Raw genomic sequence first — 27,140 nt, 5'->3', positions numbered from 1 at the left:
TGGATACATGAACACTCTTCTGAGTGCAAGCGTTCTGCTTTTGTGCTGCTGTTGAATGCATACATTAAGTTCAGAGAATTAACACAATAAACATTTGCTACTCACGGTTAAAAACGAACAAGTCCTCAAATGCAGTGGATTGAGTAACTGAGAAGAGTAAAGAGAAATGCTTAATATTTTTGGCAAACATGCAGTGGTAGGCCAATGTAAATACACTGAGGAGGAGATTATTGATGATGGAATCACCTCAGATATCATGATACAAGGCACTCCCCACATAATAGTGCATTTGCCTGCTTTTAATTATTAAAAGCATTGGTATCAGTATAGATACGGGTGATTATGGCTCTGGTGTTAGGTGGTATTACATGTTTAAAGAATAACCTAACATCCTCTATAAATCTAGTTTTTACTGACCTCCAGTGGTTTAACTTCTCACCTCACTGCAGTGATGCACAGGTGTACTCCGGGACCCTGTGACATCACTGTTGTGGGTGTGGTTAAAGGCATAATAGCGGTGACGCTTTCAACCAGAGAGGGCAGCAACGCACTACTTTTCAGCCTGGTGTTACTTTTTAAGCTTGAATGTGTGAGTATTTCTCTCCAAGTGTTGTGGATAATTGTTTCTGTGTGTCAAAACAATAAAGATCAATGATATTATTGATTTTAGGGTTCCCTGTTTGATATACACCGCCTACTGTGTGCTCCATGGCTTGATTTAAGTTCAGTCCTTATGTGTCATAGCACAGTATCAACATGGGAAAATGTCTGTGAGCAATGATGACTGTCCCTTCTCTCAAAACTATTGTTTTGCCCAGAACAGAACAATTCAGCACTTTATGCTATTTGGCTTCCTCCTATATGTCCCAAATCCCCTCTGCACACAGTTGACTCTGCCAAAGCCTCAGACATTAATGCTGTGTTGTAGCGTGCCTACATCTCAAGCAGTTTCTTGCTGTTCCTCTCACTCTGGGTATTCTTCACTCCTTCCTGAACTGGGAATGCACCCTGTCTTCCTGAGCAAGCATCAAAATAAAATGTGAAGTCTTTATGCTGTAGAGATGGCAGTGTGAACTGCAGGCCTTGGGCATGTTCTGCATGCCAGTGATAAAAAATCCAGACACAATGCAAAAGTAGAGCTCACCATGTAGTGAAGGTGGATGGGGTATGGGGAGGATCGAGCTACTTCCCACACAGAGATCAGTGCTGATTTACTCCAAATAACAGCACTCACCTCCCCTTCTTTGCAATGATCACCATTACGTCTCCATCATAGACTGAAGAACTCCCCCACTGTAGGTGAAGATTACCTTTAGCTGAATGGACATTATTATTTATCCACGCAATCCGCTTTCAATTTTCCTTTCTTCTCAGCATGTGAAAACATGCTCTTTTCTAATCTTCTTTTACGCACCTTCATGTAGCAACACCAAGGTAAGCTGAGGACTCAGGGTTTACTTCTCTCCCTCCTCATGCTCTTGTATCTGGTGGTATAACATATTGACTTTCTTGTTAGGTTTCTTTTGATCACTTAACCACGTTCTTCGCTCTCTAAATGTAGGACAGAGTAATGACTGACAACAAAAAAGGAAAAGAATGAAAGGAAATGTTCCCTCAGGAGCAAAAAGAGATCCATTCTAAATGTAAATAACTGTTAATCATGTGGTCAGAGCGACGTGTATAATGCCAGTTTCCCTGATTTGCATTTGTCAGAAGCGTATGATCAGGTGGAGTGCCACCATGCCATCTAATCCAGAGGCAGTCTGGCTTTAAGACATGTGATACAGTCTTTACACTCAGCCAGGCTGTACGGGAACATTTGTTTCTTAGTGCTCGCTAAGGGGGGACTCAGTGAGAGCCGCTGCTCAGAGGCTGCCTCTCACTGGAAGGATGCAGACGGTGGAAGAAGCGATTCCACTACAGTTAATTAAGGAGCACTCTGCACGTGCCTGTAAATGCAAAGGGGCAAATGAATTCAGTGTCAGTGGGAGCAGTGATATTTCAAAGGTGGAATTGAAAGAGCTGTAAATCTATTTCCTGACTCGGGCTTGACGGTCATTTCTGAATCACTGGACTGTTGCTATCAAAGTGTGGAGCAGGGAGGCAGAGTCAGTGGAGTTCCCTCCTCGAGCCAAATTCAGAGTTATTGGATGGGATCAACATGAGCTGCATTATGGATGGATTTATGTCATTCTGTTGAGATATTTACACTCTCTCTGTGTTGGGTTGCTCAGGTAAGATTTTATTCGTTTTACTCTGCGCAAGGAGCTATAGATTTTTGCATGAATCTGGAAAGTCATAAATTTACCAGAAAAAAAATCATTTTGGTTTTAAATGCAAAATGTGAGATCTGTGCACTCAAGGAACAACTGCACTCTGTGGCATACTGCTGAAAAAACCAAAGTGCATTTTTATTTTATCTCATTCCATGGTATGATTCTGTACTGATTATACTAAGAATAGTTGTTTCATTTAATATGTTTATTTAGCTATTTTCTGAATTATTCTATTGCCATAAACAAAATGGACATATGAAAGGACTTTAAAGTATTTTTCATGAGTAGAATCTTGAGAATTTACTTAATTTATATCCGTGCATGGACCTGAATGACACAAACCTATGCAATGCACTTTTTTGTCCTCCCTAAGGTTTGATAAAAGTTTTTATGCAGTTGAAAATGATCCAGTATCATGTTAAAATAAATCATATATTAAAGAATTCAAATCCAAATGTATCTCATAGATTTAGTGAATAGCCTATGATATGCATTAATAAAAAATTATTAAAAGATGATAAATAATCGAATGCTTGTTGGCAGTGTGCTGCTGTGAAAAAAAAAAAACTGAAACAATTTCAGGGTTGAAACATTTTGTATTTTCTCCTTCATAGATTTCCTTCACAGCCACCCTTCTCCTATGACCAGGAGCATTCTTCGTTGTTCTATTTTTTTCCTTTCTTTTTTTCTTTCTTATCTAAACAGCATGGTGAAACATTACAAGGCTTTTGATTCCTATTATTGCTGTGTCACTGTCACATTATTCTGACAGATACAGAAAAGCCTCAGCAGCCAGATGCTTGCGAAATCTTATCTTTCTTTAAGTTTGATTTTGGTTTTGAGGTAGGAGCACAGCTCAGGAGTTGAAGGGAGTCAGCCTGTCAGGGGAAATCTCTGCTGCATGGGAAAAACTCCCCGGGGATCACTCCACATTTGCAGCGTTGTGGCTCAGGGACAAGACAGGGCAAACTAGGAAGACGAAACAGTGAAGAAGTCATACTTATATAATCATGCTAATGATAAATTCTGGTGACTAAAAGACTCCACTGAGGGCGTTAAGGCCAATTATAGACTGAAGTGCTTCTACACAATGTCGAAATTTATGTATTTGTATGTATTTTCATATTTTGTTCATGACTCCAGAAGTGAGTGAGTGTGTGTGTGTGTGTGTGTGTGTGTGTGTGTGTGTGTGTGTGTGTTTGTGTGTGTGGTGGAAGTCATAGGTTGAGAACATGATGTATTGTGTGTTGACTCCACCTTTGGTGGTCTCTAGCAGATGTGTCCTGTCATGTCCTGGCTGCTCTGCCTGTGCCTCTGGGTCAGTGTGACTGCCATTCAGCTGTGTCAGGCCACTTTCTACGACACCATCCAACAGCATCATGGGACGAGGCCTGGGCGAACCACCATTCACATGATCGGTGAGTCCTTCGGCGATTTCTCTCCTTCTCTCTACAGATTTCTTAAAAGCATCAAACTGTGCTAAAAAGCGCTGTCTTCACTTTGCTGCTATTGCTCCTCGAGGGCTCGACTGTAACATGCTGCGTTAGGTTGCTTATGTCTTTAATTAGACTGTCACAAGAAGGGAGAAAATAACAACACTTCATTTTGTTCTGGGTTCATATTTCTATCTTGATTTTATTAAGTCATTACATTCATTATTGTATTAGCAGTTCAGCTTAGACTAACAACCAATTATTTAGCAAGCTCATTGTACAGTGGCTGTTTTTCATTAAGATTTGGCCTTGATAGCAAGTGAATCTCTGTACTGAAGATCACACAGATAGACAATGAATGCTTTTGCACTTTCCTTCTTGAGCTATTACAGCTGATATTCATGCTACACTGCTCCTCCTCAATTTGATCTGTGCGATTGTGCTCCCTGTGAAATTGCACTGAATAGAATATGACCGAAACATTGCGGTTGAACTTTTGTTTTCATCAGGCGGATGTGAGCCACGGTTATGGTAAATAATTATGATCTCGGGATTCAACAGAGGAGAGGAAGCCGAATGCTGTCAGAACTTCAAAGGGAGAAGTCGCTGCATGAGCGTGCAGGTCCTTGGTGTCTGTTATTTCCTCTATGCGCCGGTGCACCTCAAGCATATCAGCAAGAGGTCTTTTCAATACTCTCAATATTGTGAATCAGAGGACTTCCTGTTCCAACACCTTCATTTCATTACTCAAGTCTGCACATGTTTATTGGAGGAGAAAAAACGCATACAAAAAAAAAAAAAAAAAAAAATAGAAAAGGACACTCACAAATAGGATATCTTTTAGAAAGTGTTCTCATGTCAACAAAAGGGAAATGGAATTAATATTTCAAATGTGCATTCAGGAACCTCTTTGGAGAAAACGAGTTCAAAGCGAAAAATCCAAATCCTTCAGGACCCTCTGCTACTAAAAGTGTAAATGTCCTGTCATTCCATTTACCATAGTATGGCTAGTCTTCACTCCTGGATAAATGAGATGCCAGTTTTATGAGAGGAGGATGGGATGCCTGTCTGGATTGATTCTGACACTGGGACATTTGTTCTGTGCTGTGTGTTGTGCGCCTGTTGGATTGGTGGGAGGATTGGGGTTGACGGGTCATGAATTGGTGGCAAGAAGGCCATTGGTTGCAGACCACTGGGCCAATCATTAAAGGCAGCGAAATGCCACAAGTTCACGGTGACTGGTATTACCAGAGGAAATCGAGATTACAGAGGGCGAGAGATCAGTTGTGTCCTTGCCAATAGAAATTTAGATCTATTGGGAGATGTTGTTTAGGAAACCACAAGTCAATCACATGTAGTGACTTTGGGAACAGCTAAATTGTGACCTGATCTTCATAGCTTTGCAGCACACACAAACTCTAGATAAATTGTTACCTGTGCATAAAAACACCTGTAGCGTGAAAAGGTATACAAGAAAGGTAGATTACAGATTTCTTTCAGCAACATTGTGTTGATCACTCCAAATGGGTTCTCAGTAATAACTACTTTTGACAGCGTATACGAAACTGCTTCACTCATGCTCCGACATATTGGCAGCCTTAATGCGAATACTGTGTGTCCAGAAGTCCATTAGCTGGATGACCCTTTCGTAGACGCTTGTGTATGCTCAGTGATTCGGACAAGGCGGCCTGCTTTTCACCCTACAGCTGTACTTACAGATTGGTGCCTGCCACTCTCTCAGATATGCTTTGGGCTGTTCTCTGCTTTCCCTGGTACAGGCAGTGTTGTTCTCTGCGGTATGATTCATAAGGTGCTGTATTTATTTGGTGCAAAGAGCGTGAACGGTGCACAAAAGAGAACAGATTGTGTTTGTCATGCATCTGTAAAGAACCGGGCAGAGATGTTGCTTTTGGGTTCGTGCATTTCCCGACCCCTGAACATGTCTATGGGAAATCACAGACGGAGAATTTTTCCTCTTCTAAAACTGACTTGCTAAAAAAATAAATCAACTCCTTCTTGCAACAATTTTAAACAACTAATCCAGCAAGTGAAAACATGAAAATATGCTTTGCATGTGTGACAAATTTCACTTTTTCAGTCCGCGTGCTGTATGATATTTGGTAAAGATAGAAATATATGCTTCAGAGCAGCAAGAACAAAGGTGCGTTGAATGTGTAGCGCGGCAGTCTATTTCCAGTGGAAGAAATAGTGCCATCGGTGATGCACTGCATGTGGAGGTGTTAGCAGAGTGTATGACAAAGAGTAGATAGCGGCCGCCTGAGTCGGCCTTGCTCCCTCATGAACTCGCTCCCACCAACAGTTGGCTTTGCGGGGTCAAACTGTTCATAACTGAAAGGTCATCGATCCTCGAACACTGTGCAGATAATGTTTTTCCTCGTGGCAGCTGTAAGACATGCAGCTGCGAGAGCACGTGCACAACGAGATGAGATACGGAGAGAAGCAGAAACTAGAAGTAACTCACTTGTAAGTATCCACTGTATATTATAATTTATTCAGACTTAAGTCATAAATACTTTACTCTGTGTGATATCATTTCACTGTCTTCCTATCCCCTCACACTGTTACCTACTATGATAGTCCTCTATAGTTACCCTCCCTCCTGCCTCCTCAACCCTGTCAGTGCCTCTTAAGGATGGGCCTTTTCAGCATGGATGTAATTTCAATGTCAAGCAACTTTAATATCAGTTTTCTTCTAATATATGGAGTATCCCTATAATTTCATTTTTTTCCAGAGTGAAAATACCATTTGAATCAGTCATGTCTCCTTTTCAGTAGCTTTAGTGAGGAGTAGAGGATCAGGACTTTTTTTTCCCCCCTATGCGCTCCAACAAAGGAAACCACTCGCTGGTAAAGCTCAAAATGAAACAAACATGAAAAATGGATTTTCGGCTGTCACAAACAAAGGTTGTATCCTCTATGCACTGTTTTAGACACTGACAATTTAATAGCCTTATATAATGCATCCTGGAGGCACATTATTTTGACATACATCTTCCTCCACCCCTCCCCTAGACCTCCTCTCAACCATGCTCTCACTAGTGTCATCGCTGCTTCGCCGCAGTGCCAATGGGAAGTGGCGTGCAGCCACAGCCCGAGGCCTCCCCACATCTGGAGCTCAGCAAGCCCAGTTTGTCCTGATGTTGTTACACATGCTGCTGTGAGGTCAAAAGACCACTGGCCGCTCTGTAAAACACCAGAAAACTTGTCATTCTATAGCCTTAAAAGTGGATCGCTTTAACTTTAATGGCTCTGTTGTAAGAAAAGGCAGTGTTTGCTCAGCTGTTGTTGTATCATACATTATACCAGGAACAAACTTATTCGTGTCGTTTCCTTGGTTTGCCCTGAAAGAAAAATATATTCTTAAGTAAATGAATCTCAGGACAATCAGTGCCCTAATTATTACTGTATGCTCACAGCTACAAATAGGTTTTACATATTTCAGTATTTCCCATTTATTTCCCTCTTTCAGGGTATGAATTATTCATGAGAGAGAGCTCCTCTAAGCTTGTGGATATTTGTTTAAACAGCATGTTTAATTGAAGTCTTTCAGCCAATTCTGTACAGGGGCTATGGTTTGTGGTCACAACGCTTATATGCAAAATGAATTTCTGCAGCCCACAGCTTAATTAATTAGCCAACTTTCTCTCTCCCATGTCTACACCAGCTGTTTTTTGTCTTAGCCAGAATCCCCAAGCATTAATAAAAGGGGTGTTAAAGGCACACAAAGTTCATGGTTCGATACAGATTGTAGTGGTGGTGTCACTGCTGTTTTTTGGGACAGTGAGGAAACTGAAAGGCTGCATTTCTTGTCATTTATTGTAACCCTACACACTACACTGGCTCTTTAGAGATCTCTTACTAGTTTAACACTGACCGAGCAACAAATTGGAATAACATTGCTTACTGAGATATATATTCTATATATTCTATTGCACATGGTCGGCAAAACACAAATTAGTCAGCACAGTAATCACAAATCAGTCACTGTCTTGTGGTCATTGCAGCGTTTTTGTGCTCGCTGCTGGCAGCAGTCTGCTATTCTGCTGTCAAGCTCATGACCTCTGAGCTTCCACTGTCGAACTCACGCTCCACTTCTGTTTCTGAAATATCTGACTGATCGTTTTGCATAAAAATACATTCCTCATCATCAGTTGCTTCGGGCGTCTTCATTTTTAGATTTACTGTCATGTTACTTTAACAGTAAGCTCACACACAAAGACACCTCATCCTTGTGTCTGGATTTATTCATAGTATCAGTGACTCAAAATGAGGAAGACAGGAAAACACAGCAAAAACTACTGTATTACCTCGAGCCTCCAAAGATCCTATCAACTTTTTTTTTAGAGAAAAAGCACATTTACTGCCGGCTTGTGCACACCAGTGCTTTAGCTAAATGCTACAGTGACAAACGCTAACATGCTCATGTTTAGCAGGTATAATGTTGACCATGTTCCTCTTAGTTTAGCGTGTTAGCATGCTACCATTTGCGAAATAGCACTAAGCACATCATGCAGCTGAGGCTGATGGGAATGTCATTAATTTTGCAGGTATATGGTCATAAAGTAGTCTTGGTGTTACGCACCTCCTGGTCTTAAATACCTGAGGTATGTGTTTACGAGTTAAAAAGCGAAGACACTAAACAGTATTATATGAGCTGAGCCAACCAGACTAACCTCGTTCATCTGACAGTCGATATCTGGTACGTCACAATGCTAAATGTTTATTGGTAGAACTGGAGTTTGCATGACTTAGTTAAACTGTATTCATAACAATAATAAGGCTGTATTTATTTTGATCACAGGGTGGTGTAAATTAAAACAATTGGAGCACTAGAACAAACCATTACATTTACATTTATGTTAGAGCAAATTGTATCTAGGTGGTATTTACTGTTTAAGATCTGCTGAGAATTGTGGGAGACATTTTGCCTGAGAAATGCACCGATCCTTTCCAACCACTTTGCCTCTGTTACATATAAGAAGCAGTGCATCCTCTCTGGGTCATTAGCAAGGTTTTTAGTTGTCTTTGTTTTGTTCAGTAGTTAGCAGCAGTTTTCTAAATATGTTGTTGTGACAGCTGACATAGCTGAGGGATACTTGACTCTGTAAACCCTGAGTTCTGATACAAGGCTTCAGTTTGCTTTAATCCAGAAATAGTCAGAGACGAAGCTCAGCTATTACAGATACAATCCTTTTGTTGTGTGCAAACAGGAAATCAAATAAATGCTTTTCCTCAAATTAAACAGTGTTCCGAGAAGCTATTGAGCCTGCTGAACATATATCTGTTCTAAAAATGAATTACTGGCTTCTTAACAGTTTATGGATAACATAAATTTTTCATACTAATTAATGTATAATGATGATGTTAGGTGTAATTAGTATTAAACTTTCATTAGTGTGAAATGTGCATCTACATTAGACCAGGGGCGGCTTTAGAGACATTTCAATGGGGGATCCAGACTTGGGGCACAGATTTAAAGAGGGGGAGGTACATTTGTAAAATGAGTAAGATTCACATTTAAAGAGCTGGGTCTTGGCAATAATAAAGTGTGCATTATTAATTTTATTTAATTAATTATTATTGTTAATTCGGTGTGATGAATGAATGCCCAGCAAATAACTTTAAATATTCTAAAGTGAAATAATAACAGTAAATAGCTGATGTTTGTAAGTACCCAGCAGCCATGGACAGGTTATGAGACAATGGGTCCTTACGCCGGAGGCAGGAGCCACTCTGCCCCTCTTGGTGGTCGATTTGTCTTATTGTGTCTGTTTTGTGTTTCTCTTTTTAGTCATTTTATATCATGTGTCTCATTTTGTCTAATTTTCTGTCTCTTTTCAGTAGTTTCGTGTCTCTTTGCTGTCGTTGCTTTGTGGTTGTTTCACGTCTCTTTGTTGTCATTGGAGTGACTTTCCAAACAGAAATGTTGCGTCACTTAAAACAGAGGCACTGGTATAGCGGCCTGGTGCCTGTAACCGGTAGGCTAAGTAATAAATCCACGATAGTAACAAGTCACCAACTACCTATCACCTTCTGACTCTGGTTAGGGGCGGCACCAGGGGAGGCACACGCCCCCTCCAGCCCATCATCACATACAGCCTGTGTCACACTTTACAAGAATGATGCAGTGAACAGAGGTTAAATTAACTCTGGTGATTTGTAGAACAATACATGAAAAAGTGACACATGCACATACGTAATTCTGTAATGTTACAGTTTAATTGTTATTCACGCAATGATTCGGGAAGTTCAGGAAGAAGAACTGTATGAGAAACGTCTTCTCATACGGTCCACAACTACAACAACACAGCAGCTATAGTCACTAAAATGAGCCTCTGTAACTACTAAGTGCAGAGAGATCAGAAGTCAGACTGGGCAGTGCAGCAGTAAATACAGCAGCAGACATATCTGAACTTTAGTGGCAGTTTCTTCCTTTACTGGATGTTTCTGTAATAAAATTCTGTAGATCTGAGCTGATCACACAGACTCTGGGTCCTTTAATTAGAGTATTAGAATTTCTGATTAAACCAGAGCAAAAAAAAAGCAATACAAAATCATCCTGCTAAATAAACTCTCTCTCGCTTATGCTGTAAAACCTGACTGGTGCACTTGACTAACTGGGAGCTGTACTGGTAGCTGTGGTCTTGAACCCACTCTAGTTGCATTGCTGTTGTCTGCGGAGTTAATGCTGCTAGATGCTGCACAACAATTTGATTTGACTTGGATTTTAACTTCTTTTTTTCTGAGATTTTCAGCCAGAACTTAATGGGTTTTTATTTTATTTTAGAAACTTTCTTATTCATGTAAAACAAGTCCACTGCTGGCTGCCTCAGTGTTTAAACGATGATAAAGGTACCAACTCATAAATAGTAAACGAGTGGACGGAGCCGCAGGACTGAACAGAACGTGGTTTGCTGGAGAGGGAGACAGACGCGAGGGAGATGACAGCCACATAGAACCAGAGTGGGCGGCACAGCCTGCTCCACTGGGTCGATCAGCACAGCACAGCCACTTCTTTCTCTCTCTTTCTCTCTTGTTCTCTCCCTGTCTGATGTTTTTTTTTGTTGTTGTTTTTTTCACAATGAGCCACAGGCCGAATGTGTGTAGCTGCCCATCGGGAAGCGTCCCAGTTCTCCCAACGGCCAGTCCGTCATTGTAAACCCACCTCCCCTCGGAATCTGGTTGGCCACCTCTGTCTCTCGGTGCCTAGAAAGTAAACACCACTTATCTGAGGCACTTTACATCACCATCACTGGGTTCTGTACATTATTAGCTTTGCTTTGCCCCATCTGGAGTCAAAACCCACTGAGTTACAGGGTATCAGACAGCAGTCATTCCCGCCACAATGGCAGCACTTCAACTTTCTCTTGATTAATAACAAAAATAAATATATATATATATCAGTCCAACCTCTTTCATCTTTTGTTTCCACACTGGAGAATCAAAACAAGCCCTCACAGTGGAAAGGATCGCACCATCACCACACTTGTCAGTAATTGCTGATGTCAGTGGTTGCACAGGACTGTGTGGGTTCACATGTGCACCGTTCCTCTTTACTTCAACATTTTTCCCCCTGAAACAAAAACTACTGGTGAATTAATGATAGCTTGCGTCCCCACTGTTTGTAAATATTATAACAGGGAGTTCAGACCGTCTTGTCTTGTGTGCACTGTGAATTATTCCAGCAAATATGCTCCCTGCCAAGGTAAAAGGCTACCCTGCTGTCAGGTTATTCCCCTTAACCCGCATTATGTGGAAGTGCAGAGATGTAACAAGTTTGTCACAGGCTGTTTTCTCCCTCTGTGGCTTTTTGTAAAGGATGTTTAAGGTGTGGCAGCCCTCAGGCTCTCCCTGCTCTTTAGACGATGAACAGGGTTTTTGTCACTTCACTGTTGGCCATTTGTGGTGGGATTTGGATGTGTTTTTGAGGATTTCGTGACCCAGTTGTTAGACACATTGTTTATTAGAATCTAGTTAGAACTGAGTCTGGAGATTTTGAGTTGTTTTATACGACTAAAACCACCCCCGTCGTCCCCGGACGGTATCAGCGTGAAGCGTAGGCGCATTTTCATGTCTCTGCCGGTGGGTGCTCTCACCAGTTGAATGTCCCAACGTCACGTCAAATAAACGTTCTGCAAAAACCATGGCCTAAATTACTTGTTACTTTACTGATTTGGAAAAGGCAGTCAAATATACGCAAATATACGAAATTAACAGCGACGACTGTCAAACTTACAAACAGAGGGATTGGAGACGAAAAGTTCCACTAACGATACAAAACATGAAATGCAAGGAAAGTAATAGTCAGCGTCACCAGGATTATTTAGTGAAGAGACTCACTTGAACATTAATCACAGACCAAGTGAAGAAACCCAACACAAATCCAACATGACCGAGACCGTGACACAGCACTACAAGCGGCCCGCATTAACCAGCCAGACACGTTACAATAGGCCTCTGCTGTTACACACAGAAAGAAAGATACAAGCCCACATGGCAATTAACCATCAACACATAGAACAGACCCACGTAGCTAGTAAATATTCAAATTTGATCTGTTTTTACTCACCCATGACATCATGAGGAAAGTGTTAGGCCTGCAGCTGTGCGCTTTATTTATCGGCGATTATATCCAGGTTCCCAATTCGTGATACATTCCTGTGTGTGTTGTTGATGGGAGCGGGGCGCTCATGTCTTCAGCTCCGGTGCAAGCCTCACAAAACACCTTGTTTTTTGTGGTATCATTGGCTATGCAAGGAATTTTATTTTCCAGCTAGCTTGAAAAGTCCCTCCCTTCTTTTGACCATCTTAATTGCTGCAGTTGTCTTTATCTTCGTTACTGTTGTCAGTAGTTTTACTTGGTGTTTTTTGGGTTTCTGATCATAAATGTGTCCATTTTGTTGAAGCAAAGTCTCTTTGGTCAAGGCAGGTTTCCAGCCAGCCTTGTCCTACATTGCCGCTTCAATTGACCCCGCTACGCCGTGCTGAGTCAGGTGGAGTGTTGGAAATGCTAGATTGGATCAATCGGATGGGCGCTCTGTGATTGGTGACAGGTAGGGGCAGGGGGCCTGTCAGCCAGAGCCCTAACAGCGAAACAAATCACAGCAGCTTAGTCTCTACTGCTGGTGCAACCTAACACCAACCTGGAGTTTGTTATCAAATAAATTTGGCCCCTTATTGTACGCTTTCGCACGTGGGTGCTCGGCATTTTCCGTGGGTGCTCGGCCCGGAAGCACCGGTATCAGCGCCTGTAGTGTAAAGAAAAACTACTTCTATTAATTTATCCTCCCGGTGAACATGGGACCTCATTTTCTAATTTTTGATTATTTCAATGAAAGAAATACTTTTTTTTTTTTTTTTTTGCAGATAGAATTACGCCTGAGAGATCATTTCATATGGCATTGCCTTTGTGGTAGCCTATTTTAAATGCTTGGCAAGAATATGAAATTCATTATCATTACTTAGACCTCATTAAACTGAAAAGAAGCATCTCAACTTACTAATTGGTTCCAAGGGGGAGGGTAGTATGAGTATAAGCAGAGTAATTAATATTGGGTTTATCAGGCTCTATTGCAGATTTCAGGCTTTTTTTTTTATTATTATTATTTCCTACTCTAATATCTCCTTGTTGTGCCATAAGTCTGTACACTACAGATCCAATTACCTTTCCTGGAGAGACTGGAGTATGTGTATGTGTGGGGGACAAGAGTGTGAAAAATACACTTTTGTCAAATATGAACAACATGATGGAAGGACTGACAGGAAGAAAACAAATGACAATAAAATACAGAACATGTTTTTTCTATTATGATCTGACACTGTATGTTCTCATTTGACAAACTTTAATGAGGCATTCAGTAAAATAAGCATATCTACAATTTCTCATTCAAAACATTTCATATAGGAGCTGATAATATTTCACTATACACCAACACATGTTCTATAGCTTCCTTCATTGCAGAATGATGTGATTAAAACGATCATGTGACAATCTGTGCTGTGGTGCCATACTGAATAAGTAAAGAACCATCCCCCTGCAATCATCCCCCCCTTATCAGCTTGCAGGTCTTGCATAATCAACCGGTACCAACCCTTCAAAGTACATGTCATGCAACGCGAAAGGTCATTTAGCCTTTGTATAATGCATTATTACACAGTTTACATGTTGCAGGCACATTGTCTGGCTGGCAGTGAGAGGGCCAGCAGTCACATCAGAGGCAAGCAGCTGCTCTCTAAAGGCTCTCTGACTCGACTCCATCTCTGTTTCCTTTTCTTCTCGCTGAATGTAAGGCTTTCATCAGAGCAGGCGATCTAAAAATATGAAATACCAGTTTTGGACATTTGCCAGTCTGGGAAAATGGCTAGATAGAAGGAGCAGCTTGACATTTAAAAAATGAAGGACATTGCACTGACAGAAGACGTATTTTTACATTGTAATTTTTCTGTTTGCCCATTTTCAAAAAACCCAGAAGTGAATGTGTGCTTGGAGAGGATAATGCATGTTGTTTATGTGTGTTTAATGGACGTGAAAGCTGCTGTGTGATTGCTGTTGTACAGTGCATCGCTGTCTCGCTGAACAAGCCACACATCTCCACCATAAAAACCAAATAACCACGGGCGTTTTTCATGTGCAGGGTCCTACTCGTTGAAAGTCAGAATAGCATTTAATGCCCTTGATCAGGACCAGTCTTGCAGTGTCCTGGGCCCGGGTTGTGTGTGACAACAGGCACGACAGGCTTTGAGGCTCACATGCAAATGAAAAACCCATTCCCTACTACTCGCAGCTTCCTCTGCTCCATGCAGTTTTCATGCATCTTAAAACAACACCAGCTCTGCTCTGCGAGTAGTCCTTTTTGCATTTCAATAAAGTATCACCCATCTTTGGCCCACTGCACAGGACCAATCTTACGGCCTCCTTGTGTGATACGCTGTCAAAACCGCCAGCCATATTTCATGAATTTCTATGCTTTTATTTGTCATGGACAGTGCTTTTTTCAGAGTAGAAATTGGTAGTTTTCTTTGCTTGTAAATTGTTTTGATCCCCCTCTCTGGCAAGCACATGCACTGTCTCTTACAAACACACACAAAGTGTAAACTTGGGAGCACAGACATGCGAGAAATCTAGTTTGTTGAGGAAAAAAAAATCCTCATGTGTTGACACCTTTAATATCTGTGTCTTTCCCCGAGCACTGTTAATTCTCAAAACATTTCAAACTCTCAAGTTTACATCAACACACAGCCCTCTGCATTTTCTTCAGCCTTGAAACAAATTTGTCTCGCAGTTTATCGAGCAATATATCACTCACTTTCACCTGAGCATTTATGTCTAGAATAACAACAGTACTACAGGGACTTCAGATGTTTTCACAGAAGGCAGGGGAAAAAAATAGTCACTCAATTTGACACCATGCAGTCACATATTTTGTGCCTCTCACTGTCTTCCATCTGCATTAATTTGACATTCTCTAATCTGGCACTCCCATTTCCTGTCAGCAACAGAAATGCTGTAGCCTGCTGGTTTGGAAGTCTGTAGAGAGCATGCACAGAGAGAAAGTGGAGCCTATTATGGGTCACCTTGGATGCATTTCCCATTAAAGGGTGAGCATGCTGCTCTAAAACGGGGACTGCTGTGGTTTGGAGATCAAGGCCTGCTGTCTCTTGTAAATGACTTTTACGCTACAAAATAATTAACCACAGGTACGGACTCTGTGTTTGCAGTGACTTGCACGTGACATGGACTCTGAGGTTATAGGGAGTTGTCAAATGTCATACAGTTATCAAGATACATTGTCACATGGCACTTGAATGTGTGTGTGCGTGTGCATGTGCGTGTGCGTGCACATTCAGTACAGGGTGTATACATAATACCACTGGCTGCCAATCACTGGAATCCAATGCCCCAGGAGAGAAACAGGTTACCTGCTAAATTGAGTCCCTTAGGTTTTCCATGTGGTTTTCCATGGAGTGTAACTGTGACTACTCTCAGTGCTTTCATTTCAGTAATATAGTGTATTCATTAAATCCACATATTGCACTTATAGATTATTAGGTTTTACCCAAATGACAGAGGTTGCTCAGAAACCCTCTATAAATTGCTCAAGTAGATTCTTTTTTTTCGTGAACACACAGTGTTGAACGCCTGGAACAGATGGCAGAGGAATGTTGCCATTCAGACGGTATACTCGCTATCAGCATCTCCAGAGACAACCACACAGTCGGGGCTCATTACAGTAGACAGCGACTCATTGCATACTTATTGCGTAGTGACATTTCTATTGAGATAGACTGACCATTTTCCTCTGTGCAAAGGCTGTTTCATCACGTTTGAAGAACCATTTACTGGTCCCACGCGAACTCTGCTCACATTCATTAGGCAGGCAGAACTGCAGATCCACGGAAACTCAGAATCGGCGCTACACGTCCATGTCATGCACGATTTGACAGCATCTGCCTTCATCCAGGCTTGCTGTCCATAACTCATCGGATTTCGATGCAGCGTTGTTGGCTTCCAGCATGACTCATTGTGCCGGAGACTCAACGGCACTCGCGCTCCATCCAGCAGCTGAGACACTGCTGATGCCAGGTGTTGTATTTTGTGGAGATAATAGCATCACACTTAAGTGCTCTGACAAATTTCCATGTGGTAAACCTGAACGGAGCAGATCCCTCTGCCAGAAGTTGTGTAGAGTGCCAGAGGGTTTCTTAGGTTTCACAAAAGTCACTTTTTCTCAGTTGAATTTATCTCACAGCATCTATCAACACAAACATAACAGAAGATGTTAGTCACTTTATGATAGGTGAAACAAACCAGAATAAAATAGATGACCAAGACAGACACAGATAATGGGGTTGAGATGATTCCAGAACTTAAATGTTTTTTTTGTATTTTTTCTTGTGATATTATCATTTGGCCTCAAATTTTATACTTAACATTATCACACAAGGGATAACACAAGTGGACATATAACTCATTTTACTGTGTAACAGGCAGTGATCTATCATTTAATGTGGTTTTGTTATTCTAACGTTGGAAAATTGGTACAGTGGAACAGAAAATGTCAGACAGCTGGCACATAACAGTTGTACTGTATAAAATGTAATGACTTGCATTAAGGTATGTTATTCATTTTTAACCTTGGAAACAGCTGTTAAGAAAACAGTCTCACCACAAAATTTATTTGTGATGTTTCTTTTGAACTTTACTCAAATTTAAGGTCCTCTTCCAACTCAGCATCAACAATTCAAATATTTTCTACAAGTAATCCTTCAGTATCACATCACATGATCCTCATCAGCAGATGGAGTGTGCCCAGTTGTTGAAATAAATGAAAAAAAAAAAAAAAACAGTACATTGAACCGTGCTCTAAAAGCAACAACGCAACAATGTAAAAATAGCAAAAGTACTATAGAATGGGCAATAATTAGGTCCTAAAAAACATTTTCCCATAAAACAAGTGAAAAAATCTGTTATATTTGCAAAAAGATTTCAGTTTTTCTCACTGTTTTTAATTAAAATGAACCAAAAAAATGTAATGAAGAAGAAATATTAAATAGCAGAAAAAGGAAGGACTCAGGTGAAGTACAAACACACCACTGATTTGACTAATTAAGTTTAAGTTAACCTGTCACAAGGAGAACTGCTCAGTCTGTAAAACAGTTGAATAATGTCTTTTACAAAATGGAGCTGGAGGTGTGATGTTTGAAAGAAGTTTGCATTTTGGGGCATCTAATAAAGGCTGCTAACAAATCGTATTATGGGAAATGTAAGATCCAGGGTTTTTGTGGTGTTTGACCCACATTATGCACTATAGAGGTCACAATGTCAGCTTCTGTTGCATTGATTATTTTTTTAACCAGTATCTTGTAAACTTTTTGTAAGTGCAATAATAAATCACTGCAGTATGCCTTTAAGTACAGTAAATGCACTTTGTTACTTTCCATCACTGTATAAATGTAAATATTTCTGTGCATATACAAAGAGACAAATTATTTATACTTTTTTGTAACTATCTGGAATGAATGTTCAGTTTACAGCCAACCTCTTTCCACTTATAATGCTTAACTTGGTTAAATATCAAGGCAGCACTCATTTCAAATTCATAATAATTCATAAAAATGGCACACGGCATCTGTAGCTCTGGAATTAGTCAAGGCCGAAGACAATTGCAGGCAAGACCAGAAAAATTTGGACCGTGGACCGTAACACTAAATAGGCCTAAAGCAGATGTTCATTGTTCTCAGGGATGATTTGTTTTTTCCCAAAGCCAGAATAGACCAACAAAAGGAATCTTAGCATGGGCAATCGAATCAATGTAAGAAACGAGACAACACCAGGAGCAAATCCTCACAGAAAACACGGCACAACCACCATCTCATAACGCAGTTAGTTATGAAGTTAAGTTATGACTTTTTCACCTCTTTCACACCGGGAAAAAAAAAAAAAAAAAAAGAGCTGCACCTTTTTGGGAGGTCACGTCGTCTCCTGACAACTAGAGTAATGAAGAGGCAAGAACACGGAGCATGGCAACAAAAGGGCAGTTCCAGTTGAGACCCTTTGCTTCTGTGTGACCTCTGACCCGACGAATGACAATTTCTGTGCGACCCTTGTTCCCTGTCAGTCAAAATGTTGCAGAGGGACAACACAAGCGCTCACACACTCTCTCTCTCACTCACAGACACACAGACACAGACACAGACACACACACATACACACACACACATACACATACACACACCCCCTGAAGCCGCTTGTTATTTGGCAGGCTGACTTTGTTCATAGTCAGTGATAATGGCGGGAAATGGAAATACAGAAAACAATTATACCCTTGCTTGGCTCCAGCCCTCACCTGATGAGAGCGTTCATCTCCAGCTATGTTATTCTCCGTCTCCCTCTGAAATATTTAGAATGCAAAGACGGGGTCTCGGAGCATGCAGCGTGTTGTAGTCAGAGGCTGAAACCACGAGTGAACTTGAAGAGCGCTCGTCAGTGTTGCATAGCTTTTGTTTAAAGGTATCCAGTACACCTGCCAGCTGGAAATACCACGCTGATTTGCATTTTTATTTGATTTTAATGTATTCTTTGGAGGTGATGATTTCCAAATATAGACTATCCCGATTCTTTGCTCTGTTTGCAAGCAACAAGCAGTGCAAGTTAATTCTGTTGAGTAGTGTGTTTTTAATAGATCAAAGAGGAAATCTGGGGCTGTCTTATGCAATTAAGGAGATGCATTAAGAAGAACAAACCCCTGTGGGCTGTTGTTTTCAAATGATGCCCCACTGCTTCCACTGGTACATCACGATTAACGTTGTGCAGACATGCCCTTTTGTTGAGTGCACCAGACAGCAGGCAACATTCTCCCAGACCGGCTACAAGATCTGGATATTTTTTAGTTAAACCAAAGGCTGTTGATGTTTTCTGAAATACAGAGCCAGGAGTCATGATAACCCCCGAGAAGCTCAGCAGACTTGGCAAGAAGCAGGGAAGAGAGAGGCTTTCTTGATACTACCCTCCACCCATTTTTTTTTTTATTTATTTTTTTTTTATTTGACTATTAATTTTTTTTTTTTTTTAAACATCCTCATCCAATCAACGCCTTCTTATGAAGCTGACACTCATTCTCTTGATTCATACTTGCCCCTGCACGAGCAGATTTACAACCTGGCACTGCTAATACGCTTTATATCCACTCTGAAGAAACACTGCATCCTGAGTGAAGCACAGTCAAGTTCATCACAGTCTCTCTCTGACGTTTCTTGTGGGTTTTTATGCATGTAAGAGAAGATGAAGATAATTTTTAATCTAGTGCAGTAGAAGTTGAAGAATCAAGTGTGAGACAAGCCTAGTGATCCACTTCTATTCAACGGGTCAAGTGGGGCTGTGTGCTGGTTAATCCCCGCAGGGTCTCAAATGATGGCTCAATTATATCCAGAAACTGACACATAATTTTTTCTCTTCTTTGAATTCTTTGAATTTAAGATACTTTATGGCTTAGTTTGGCTTTGGGTTGAACAAATACTGTGTTCTATGTAACACAGCTGTATATACAACAGTAAACCGGTTTTTGGCAAGCTTGAAAATTGCTGTGTTGCAATCCCAAATGATTTGAGATTTGCAATTCAAAGCTGTGTGATAACACTGTATTGTGTAGCACCCAATTTAACATTAATAGGCAGTATTAACACGTAATGAATGGTTTCCAATAAGTATGTTTTGAAGGGATTATTCATGTATTTTTAAAAACTATTTTAGAGCAACAATTGGTTGATCAGTTGATTAACTGATTGACAGGGCAAATATTTACATAACCAATTAATCAATTTAGTAATTTATCAATTAAAGATCATCTTTGGTTCCAGTTTCTCAGATATGAGGTTTCGATGATTTTCTTTGTAATATAGTAAACTATATCCTCAGGTTTAGGACTGTTGGTTGAATAAAACAAGCTATCTAGTACATAACCTTAGGCTATGGGAAATTCTAAGTATTTTTGCTATTTTCGAACAATTGGTAATTGGTACTGAAAATGATTGTTTGTCAAAGAAGCATCTCTATCTGGTCTATAATCACTGACTGATAATACAGCTGTGAAATGGCTGTAATCATATATAATTTTATACAACTAGATGCATTAACCATTAATCAGAGTGTGTTATAAAGCACTTATTAACTATTTATCAACATGTATAAATCTTTCAAAGGTGGATTTAAAGAAGAAAAAACATTTTTTTGCTTTGAGCTAGTAATCATTGTCTAAGAAAAGAAAAGGCAGAAAATACCCCTCACAAGGTCTGAAAACATGTGATGTGTCTAGATGGTAATTTGTTTTCCAACAAAGAGTTCAAATCCCAAAGATATTTCATTTTAAATGATATGAAACACAGAAAAGAAGCAAATCCCCAAATTTAAGCTAAAGCTACAAACAGCAAATATTTTGCAATTGGCACAAGTGAAATTTTTATCAAAAGTGTTGACAATTAATTTCTGTTAATCAATTAACTGATGGATTGTTTCAGCATATCATCTATAACAATAACTGTATTATATTATTTTTTAAGCATTAAGCTTGTATACAAGGTATGGGTGCTTCTTTGTATCTGCTTCTGCTTACAACTATGTTATTGTTTGTTATCAGTTGTTTAGATGCTTCTTATAAATGCTAATTATGGGATGTTAAAATAAGGGCCAGTTAATTGTCACCACTTGGCTTTTATATTGTTTGACTGATGATTTTTTTTTGAGATGCAGTGATTCGATGCCGTTTGCTGCTGTAACTACGGCAGGTTTTTCTCTTAAGACGGTGTGCACGGCTGTGTTTTTGCTTCTAAGAAACTGCTCTGCATCAGGAGGGTCTCACAAACCAAAATATTCAAATGTAGTTAAAGCGATATATGCAAATGTAGCCATGAAACATTTCACAAACCCACAGCTCATTGTCAAACATTACTTCAAATCACTTTGCTGGCAATATACCAGATACTTTTCCCCCCTCTCTCTGCTCTTTCTCTCTACAACCTCCTTGATCTTGTGTCATGCTGACGGGTGTAATTGTCAGACGGTCCTTTGCTGCACAACTCTCATATGTGGAGAGTCTGAGCACAGTGGGTGGAAGAGGCCAGCGGTTGAGGTGGGTCGAGTCCGCTCGGTCCAGTCCTCTCATCCTTCAGGGCACAGCCAGTAGTTTGGTGATAATTGCATGGTGGAGCCAGTGTTCATATTCATGATAAACCTGAAGCAGGCCTCTCCTGCTAATAGATTATCAGTCCCTTTTTTTACCCTTCCAGCTCTCACCCATCTCTTCATCATCATTTTACATTCAACAAACTGCAGGGGCCTATTTCGCAGAGTGAAGGAGTGTAAAGCTCAGGAATAATTATTCTTGTTTACGGCAAACTTGTGTGATGTTTTACAGTTATTTCACTGCATGAAATAAACCTGTGAAAACAAAGAATTTATGAATATGGAAATTATAGATTAAGGACGAGATACACGTGATGTATTCAATATTATGAGCAGAAATATGGATCTGACCGTGGTGAAAGAAGTATTCAATATTCTTTTGCTACAATGTAAAAAAATACTCTGTAAAAGCCTTTCATTCAAAAGGTAAACATACATCAGAATTATCAGTTATATAGAGCAGTAAAATGCCCCTGTGACTGATATATTATTATATATGAGATTATTAGATTGTTAATACTGTTGTTAATGCAATGTATAAACAGCATTTTACTGTGGTAGCTTGTTGAGGTGGAGCTAGTTTTCATTGGTCTGGTAATTTAGTCTTGAGGTTCCCGAACTTTATGGGTCAAGGCCTCATCAAAGGGTCACAAGATAAATGTGAAGCGTCACCATACGATTAATTGGAAAGGTCTGCTACACCAATTGGTTTTCATTTCTTGGACTTTTCTCTAATCTTTGCCTTTTTGTGACATAAATGAAACCATGTAAGAGGTATAGAGAGGGAATGTCTCTTTTTTGCTAACAACTCATGGGTATCTGAAAATTGACAAGGGACACCAACCGCACACTCATTTTTAATGAGGCATTACAAGACTCTTTTTTTTCTTCTCTCAACTACTCATTTAGTCTATATAACTAAAAAATAAAAAAAATCACAAGACAGCAAAAAATGTCAAGATGACATCTTAAAATGTCTTGTCTTGCCTGACCACCAGTCCAAAACTAAAAGATATTCAGTTTCCAGTGATGTGGATCAAAGAAAAGCAGAAAATCGTCACACTCGAGAAACTGGCACCAGAGAATACTTAATATTTATGCTTTAAAAAATTACTTAACAAATAATCTAGTCATAATAGTCATAATAGCTGTTGATTAATTCTCTAACAATCAACTGATTGTTTACTCCTGAAATGAAGAAGGGTAATAATATAAAGTAGCATGAAACGGAAATAGTCAAATAAAGTACCTTCAATGTAATTACTTACTTTGAACCAATGATAACCATCTATGTTAATCCACAAATGTCCACAGAACGAGGTGTTCAGAAAGTAGAATGTTGCTTTGTCTGATCGCCCCTGAGATGCTGATTTAATGTAGTTTGTTTTCTGTGTTTTTTTTTCTCCTTATCAGAGGGGGGCACATGTGAAGTAATTGCTGCTCACAGATGCTGTAATAAGAATCGTATTGAGGAGCGGTCACAGACGGTCAAGTGTTCTTGTCTGCCAGGGAAGGTGGCTGGAACCACCAGAAACAGACCTTCATGTGTTGATGGTGAGTAATTAAACAGATAAAGAAAAAAAATATATATATATCAGGTTTTACTACAGCGCTGTCCCAAGTTTGCATGGGGAAAAATATTTGTTTTGAATGTGCTTGCCTTGCAGGAAAAGAATGGTTTCCATTTTTATTCAAGTAAACATGTACTCTATTATACGAAACTGTTACGTTTTGTAAAGATACGGAGATTTGTTCAAATAAAAGGCTAAGTCACCCATGCAATGCCTTGTCCCAGATAAGATGAACATTAACTGGGATAATGTCACATTCAAATTCTGCTGCTGACAGACAGCAGAAGGTATCTGCAGGGGTAAGCTTTACTCCAACAGCAGATAGCCAAACACAACTGCTGAATGTAGCATACCTCAGGCAAGAGTCAATAACATAATGCAAAGAGATGCAGAGGGAATCGCTGCTGATTATATATGGGCCTCGTAGATATTTCATAATGGTTTCATAGATGCTTCAACAAATGTCAGTGACGCAGATTCAGTTCCTTGTAAGAAGGATGGATTTGGCGCTCAGGGTCTAATACAACTAAAACACATATTGGCTTTAGGAAAACCTCTCACCTGCAGCTTTTATCTTAAATCCTTTTTGCAAATATTACTGCAATCTCTGAGCGGACTGGGGGAATTTGAGGTCTCTCAATGTCAACTCTGACATATTCTGTTCCTCTGTCACACATTACAAACCATTTACTGTCTACTTACCCTGTATTTAAGGCAATTTTCTTTCCTGACGGCAGAAATGTGGCGTGCATTAAAGTCAAGTCACAGTCACACCCACCGATCCCCTCACTCAATGAAAAGAATGAGTTCCACCCTCTGCATTCATGTGTAACTGGCTTCTAATAAAGAAACCGCATTGTAATAAGCAATGGTTTTACACTGAAACAATTTAGCTGAAGCATATGCATATGACACACACAGCCAAGTTACTTACCTTTAATATGACACATTTGATAATTAGGATTAGCAAACAGGCCACCTAATGGCCATTTATCTGCAAACTGCCGGGCTGTGCTATCTGGCTTTGCACTCTGTTAGGGTGAGAGGTACCTGCATCACCATTTCTCTTGTCTTTGTTGCCTGTAGCATCCATAGTAATTGGGAAGTGGTGGTGTGAGATGGAGCCTTGCCTGGAGGGGGAGGAATGCAAGACGCTCCCTGACAACTCAGGCTGGATGTGCTACGCCGGCAACAAAATCAAAACCACAAGGGTAAGATAACCTCTCCTGACCGCGGGAAACAAGATGTCATAGCAGAACAGTGGGATAGAAATGTACCGCGCTATATGACACTACCAGTGGCATCAACAAAACAGCATAGTTACCGGGATGGAATTTCACTGCAAATTGACTTGTTAATAACAGTCTAACCCCTTAATTTCCTCCTTCTCTTTTCTTGTCAGAACACTCAGCCATACACAACATCAACATATTAGCACGTTGCAGAAAGGACGCAAGGAAATGCCTCTGGTGCAAGGGTTAATTTGCAGGTCAGCCTCATATTTTTTATACTGGGCACTGATATGCTAATTAATTTCTTTCAACTGTCTTAATTGCCAAGCTTTGTAAAGGGCAAAACATATGATTTATATTCATCTCTGTGATATTTACATCCTTCTAAATACGCGTTTCCTTCTCTCTTTCAGCACTGTCACAGGACCAATTACCACAAAGACAATGAACCTATTGTTGCTTTAAGAAATATGAACACTTCTCAGATTAAAGTGTAAAAAGATGTAGAATATATAAAGCACATCCTGCTCAAGGCTTCTGAAAATACTGATGCTCCAAGCTGCCTGCGGGGAACTTCATCATAACCTTGTAATGAATATATTTTCATCATTTCTTTCTAACTTTGAGATGGAACATGAATGTCAGCATTTGGATTAATATCTGGATAGCATCTGATGTCCCTCCTCAGACATCAGTGAGACAGATGTCTACGAGGAGGCACCAGACAGGAGAGGAATACATCAAAGGACGTGGGATGAGCAAGACCAGTAGTTGACAGCCCTCAGGATTTTATTTTCTCTTTTTAATATTCTAAGAGGAAAAATATTGTACATAAATTGTTTGTCATTTCTTGTGCACATGAACTTTATTTATGGTGGTGGTGAATATCGATCATTCGAGTCCCTGAATGCTGTCTTGATCTTCCCTTTTCTTACCCACAGAACCCAACACAGCCAAAGTTTGGACGAGGTCAAAGAGGTTTGACTTGACAATGAAACAGATGTATTGTGAGGGAGATGTTTTACAAGTACAGCTTGTGTGTCTTGATACTGTATATTTTACCACTTGTTTGTATGGTACTAGTATGCCTTTGATCACCTCTTTAATTACTTTACCAGTCAAATTTGGTAACACGTCAGCTCCCCTGAAACTGAGTGATTCACCAAAAATGTGATACCAGTAGGTTGTTTTCGATACTTGAAATGCCTTATTTGTGTCAAATCATTGAGATGATGATATTGTACATATGAAGCCATCTATTGATATGTGCTGAAATTCCATTAAAGTCATTGTTCCTGTAACTAATGTGAGTGCCACTCTTATCATAGTAATCACACATCTGTTGATGCTAGAGCAGCCAAATCACTGCTTTAAAAAGGATCATTTTGGCCAGTTTTGGAAATAGACTTATTCGCATTCTTTCTGAGAGTGAGATGAGAAAATTGATACCACTCTCATGTCTGTACGCTAAAAACCAAGCTGGAAGCAGATGACATTTAGCTTAGCTTAGCATAAAGACAGGAAGCTGGGGGAAACAGCTAAGCCTGGCTCTGAAGAAAGTCAACAAAATCCACCCACTAGTCCCTCTAAAGCTCACTAATTTACATGTTACATCTAATTCATTTGAACCGACAAAAACTGTGTAAAAATTAAAGTGTAAAAATTACAAGTTGTGGGTGTTTCCTCGCCGGAAGCAGTGACTTCCACTACTCCCTGCCCAACCAAAAACCAAACATAACTTGCCGCTTTTACAAACTTGCAGATTAAACAAATGAGATATAAAATGTAAAATTTGTGTTCCTAAGATGTGTTGGTAGGTGGACTTTATTACTTTTGTAAAGTCCAGCTATAAGCCTTTTTCCTATCTATGTCTATGCTACGCTAATCCTCTCCTGTAGCTTCACATTTAACAGACTATGGGAGTGATATCAATCACTCCATCTAACTTTCAGCAAGAAAGCAAATAAGTGTAGTTCCCAAAGTGTCGAACCATCCCTTTAATCATAATTATCTCAATTGAAAGCATCTCAATCACCTCCTTCAGACTCTTAAAGCCAAACACTCAAGTTATTAACTGCAGCTCCACTACTCTTGCTCTCTGTACACGAAGGTATACGAGACTGAGAGCGATCTCACACATAGATGAATGGGTAACAGGACTCGCTCCTGTATTTACAACACTTTGATGCAGTATCACACTGGGATACTGGCCATTGCTTTCACAGCCTCTACCCCTCAGGATTTATTCCAGGAGGAACTCTGGGTGACTGCCGGTGCTGTGCCGGGTGTCATCCATCTTCTGGAAAAATGAAAGTTTTTCCTGCACCTTCCACTCGTTTCATTTTTTTCCCACCGTCTACTTATACTCAGCTTTGTTTCCAAGCTTGTTTGTTCCTTCAAACCCAACAGTTCACTCATTCATGAGATAAAAATGTAACCTCCAGATTTCTTTTTTAATTTCCTCTCATGCGTTTTATATCATCGTCTGCTTTTAATCTTTAAAAGAATTTTGTCTCAGCACCTGACCAGTTTGAACCATGATCTGCCAAATTTCTCAGTTTTGGAACAGAAATAGAGAGCTTCTCTTACACAGCTTATTTATGCACAGACGAGGTTTCTTTCATGTGTTTCTTTGATATGATATGATCCTGGAAATCTACCAGAGCTGGACAGGGATATAAAAGCAGCCCTGGTTTGACTCAGGCTGAGAGCCCTAGTAGTGTTGTGTCTATTCCCTAATTTTACCTAACTGAACTATACAAGCCAATATATCAGAGTAGTAGTATCACACATGTAGTAGTATCGCAAATACAAATGATGTCAGTGAGTTTTTCATATGAGATATATTTACAATTTGCTGATATATCCTCATTCTGAATAAACATATCTGAATGTTCTAGCTAGCCACACCAGGACTCTATATATTCAAT

At 40.0% G+C, this 27,140-nt stretch overlaps 1 protein-coding gene across 2 annotated transcripts; it reads left to right on the top strand.

Annotated features, from left to right (window-relative positions):
* The first annotated feature begins 1,815 nt into the window (after positions 1–1,815).
* Positions 1,816–26,063, top strand: LOC130174284 (chemokine-like protein TAFA-1). 2 transcript variants are annotated; one of them, XM_056383990.1, is made up of 6 exons: positions 1,816–2,234; positions 3,553–3,694; positions 22,821–22,961; positions 24,065–24,189; positions 24,381–24,467; positions 24,624–26,063. In XM_056383990.1, the coding sequence occupies exons 1-5, from the start codon at positions 2,178–2,180 to the stop codon at positions 24,411–24,413; spliced, it is 498 nt and encodes a 165-aa protein (XP_056239965.1). In that variant the 5' UTR covers positions 1,816–2,177; the 3' UTR covers positions 24,414–24,467; positions 24,624–26,063. The 2 variants fall into 2 exon arrangements, with proteins under 2 accessions (XP_056239965.1, XP_056239964.1); XM_056383989.1 differs by having other exon boundaries at positions 3,550–3,694.
* The last annotated feature ends 1,077 nt before the right edge of the window (positions 26,064–27,140 follow it).

This window comes from Seriola aureovittata, chromosome 9, assembly GCF_021018895.1.
Source record: "Seriola aureovittata isolate HTS-2021-v1 ecotype China chromosome 9, ASM2101889v1, whole genome shotgun sequence".
In the NCBI taxonomy this organism is placed as follows: domain Eukaryota; kingdom Metazoa; phylum Chordata; class Actinopteri; order Carangiformes; family Carangidae; genus Seriola; species Seriola aureovittata.
Note: the sequence above shows the minus strand (reverse complement) of the source record. Positions and strands in the feature narration are given on the sequence as shown.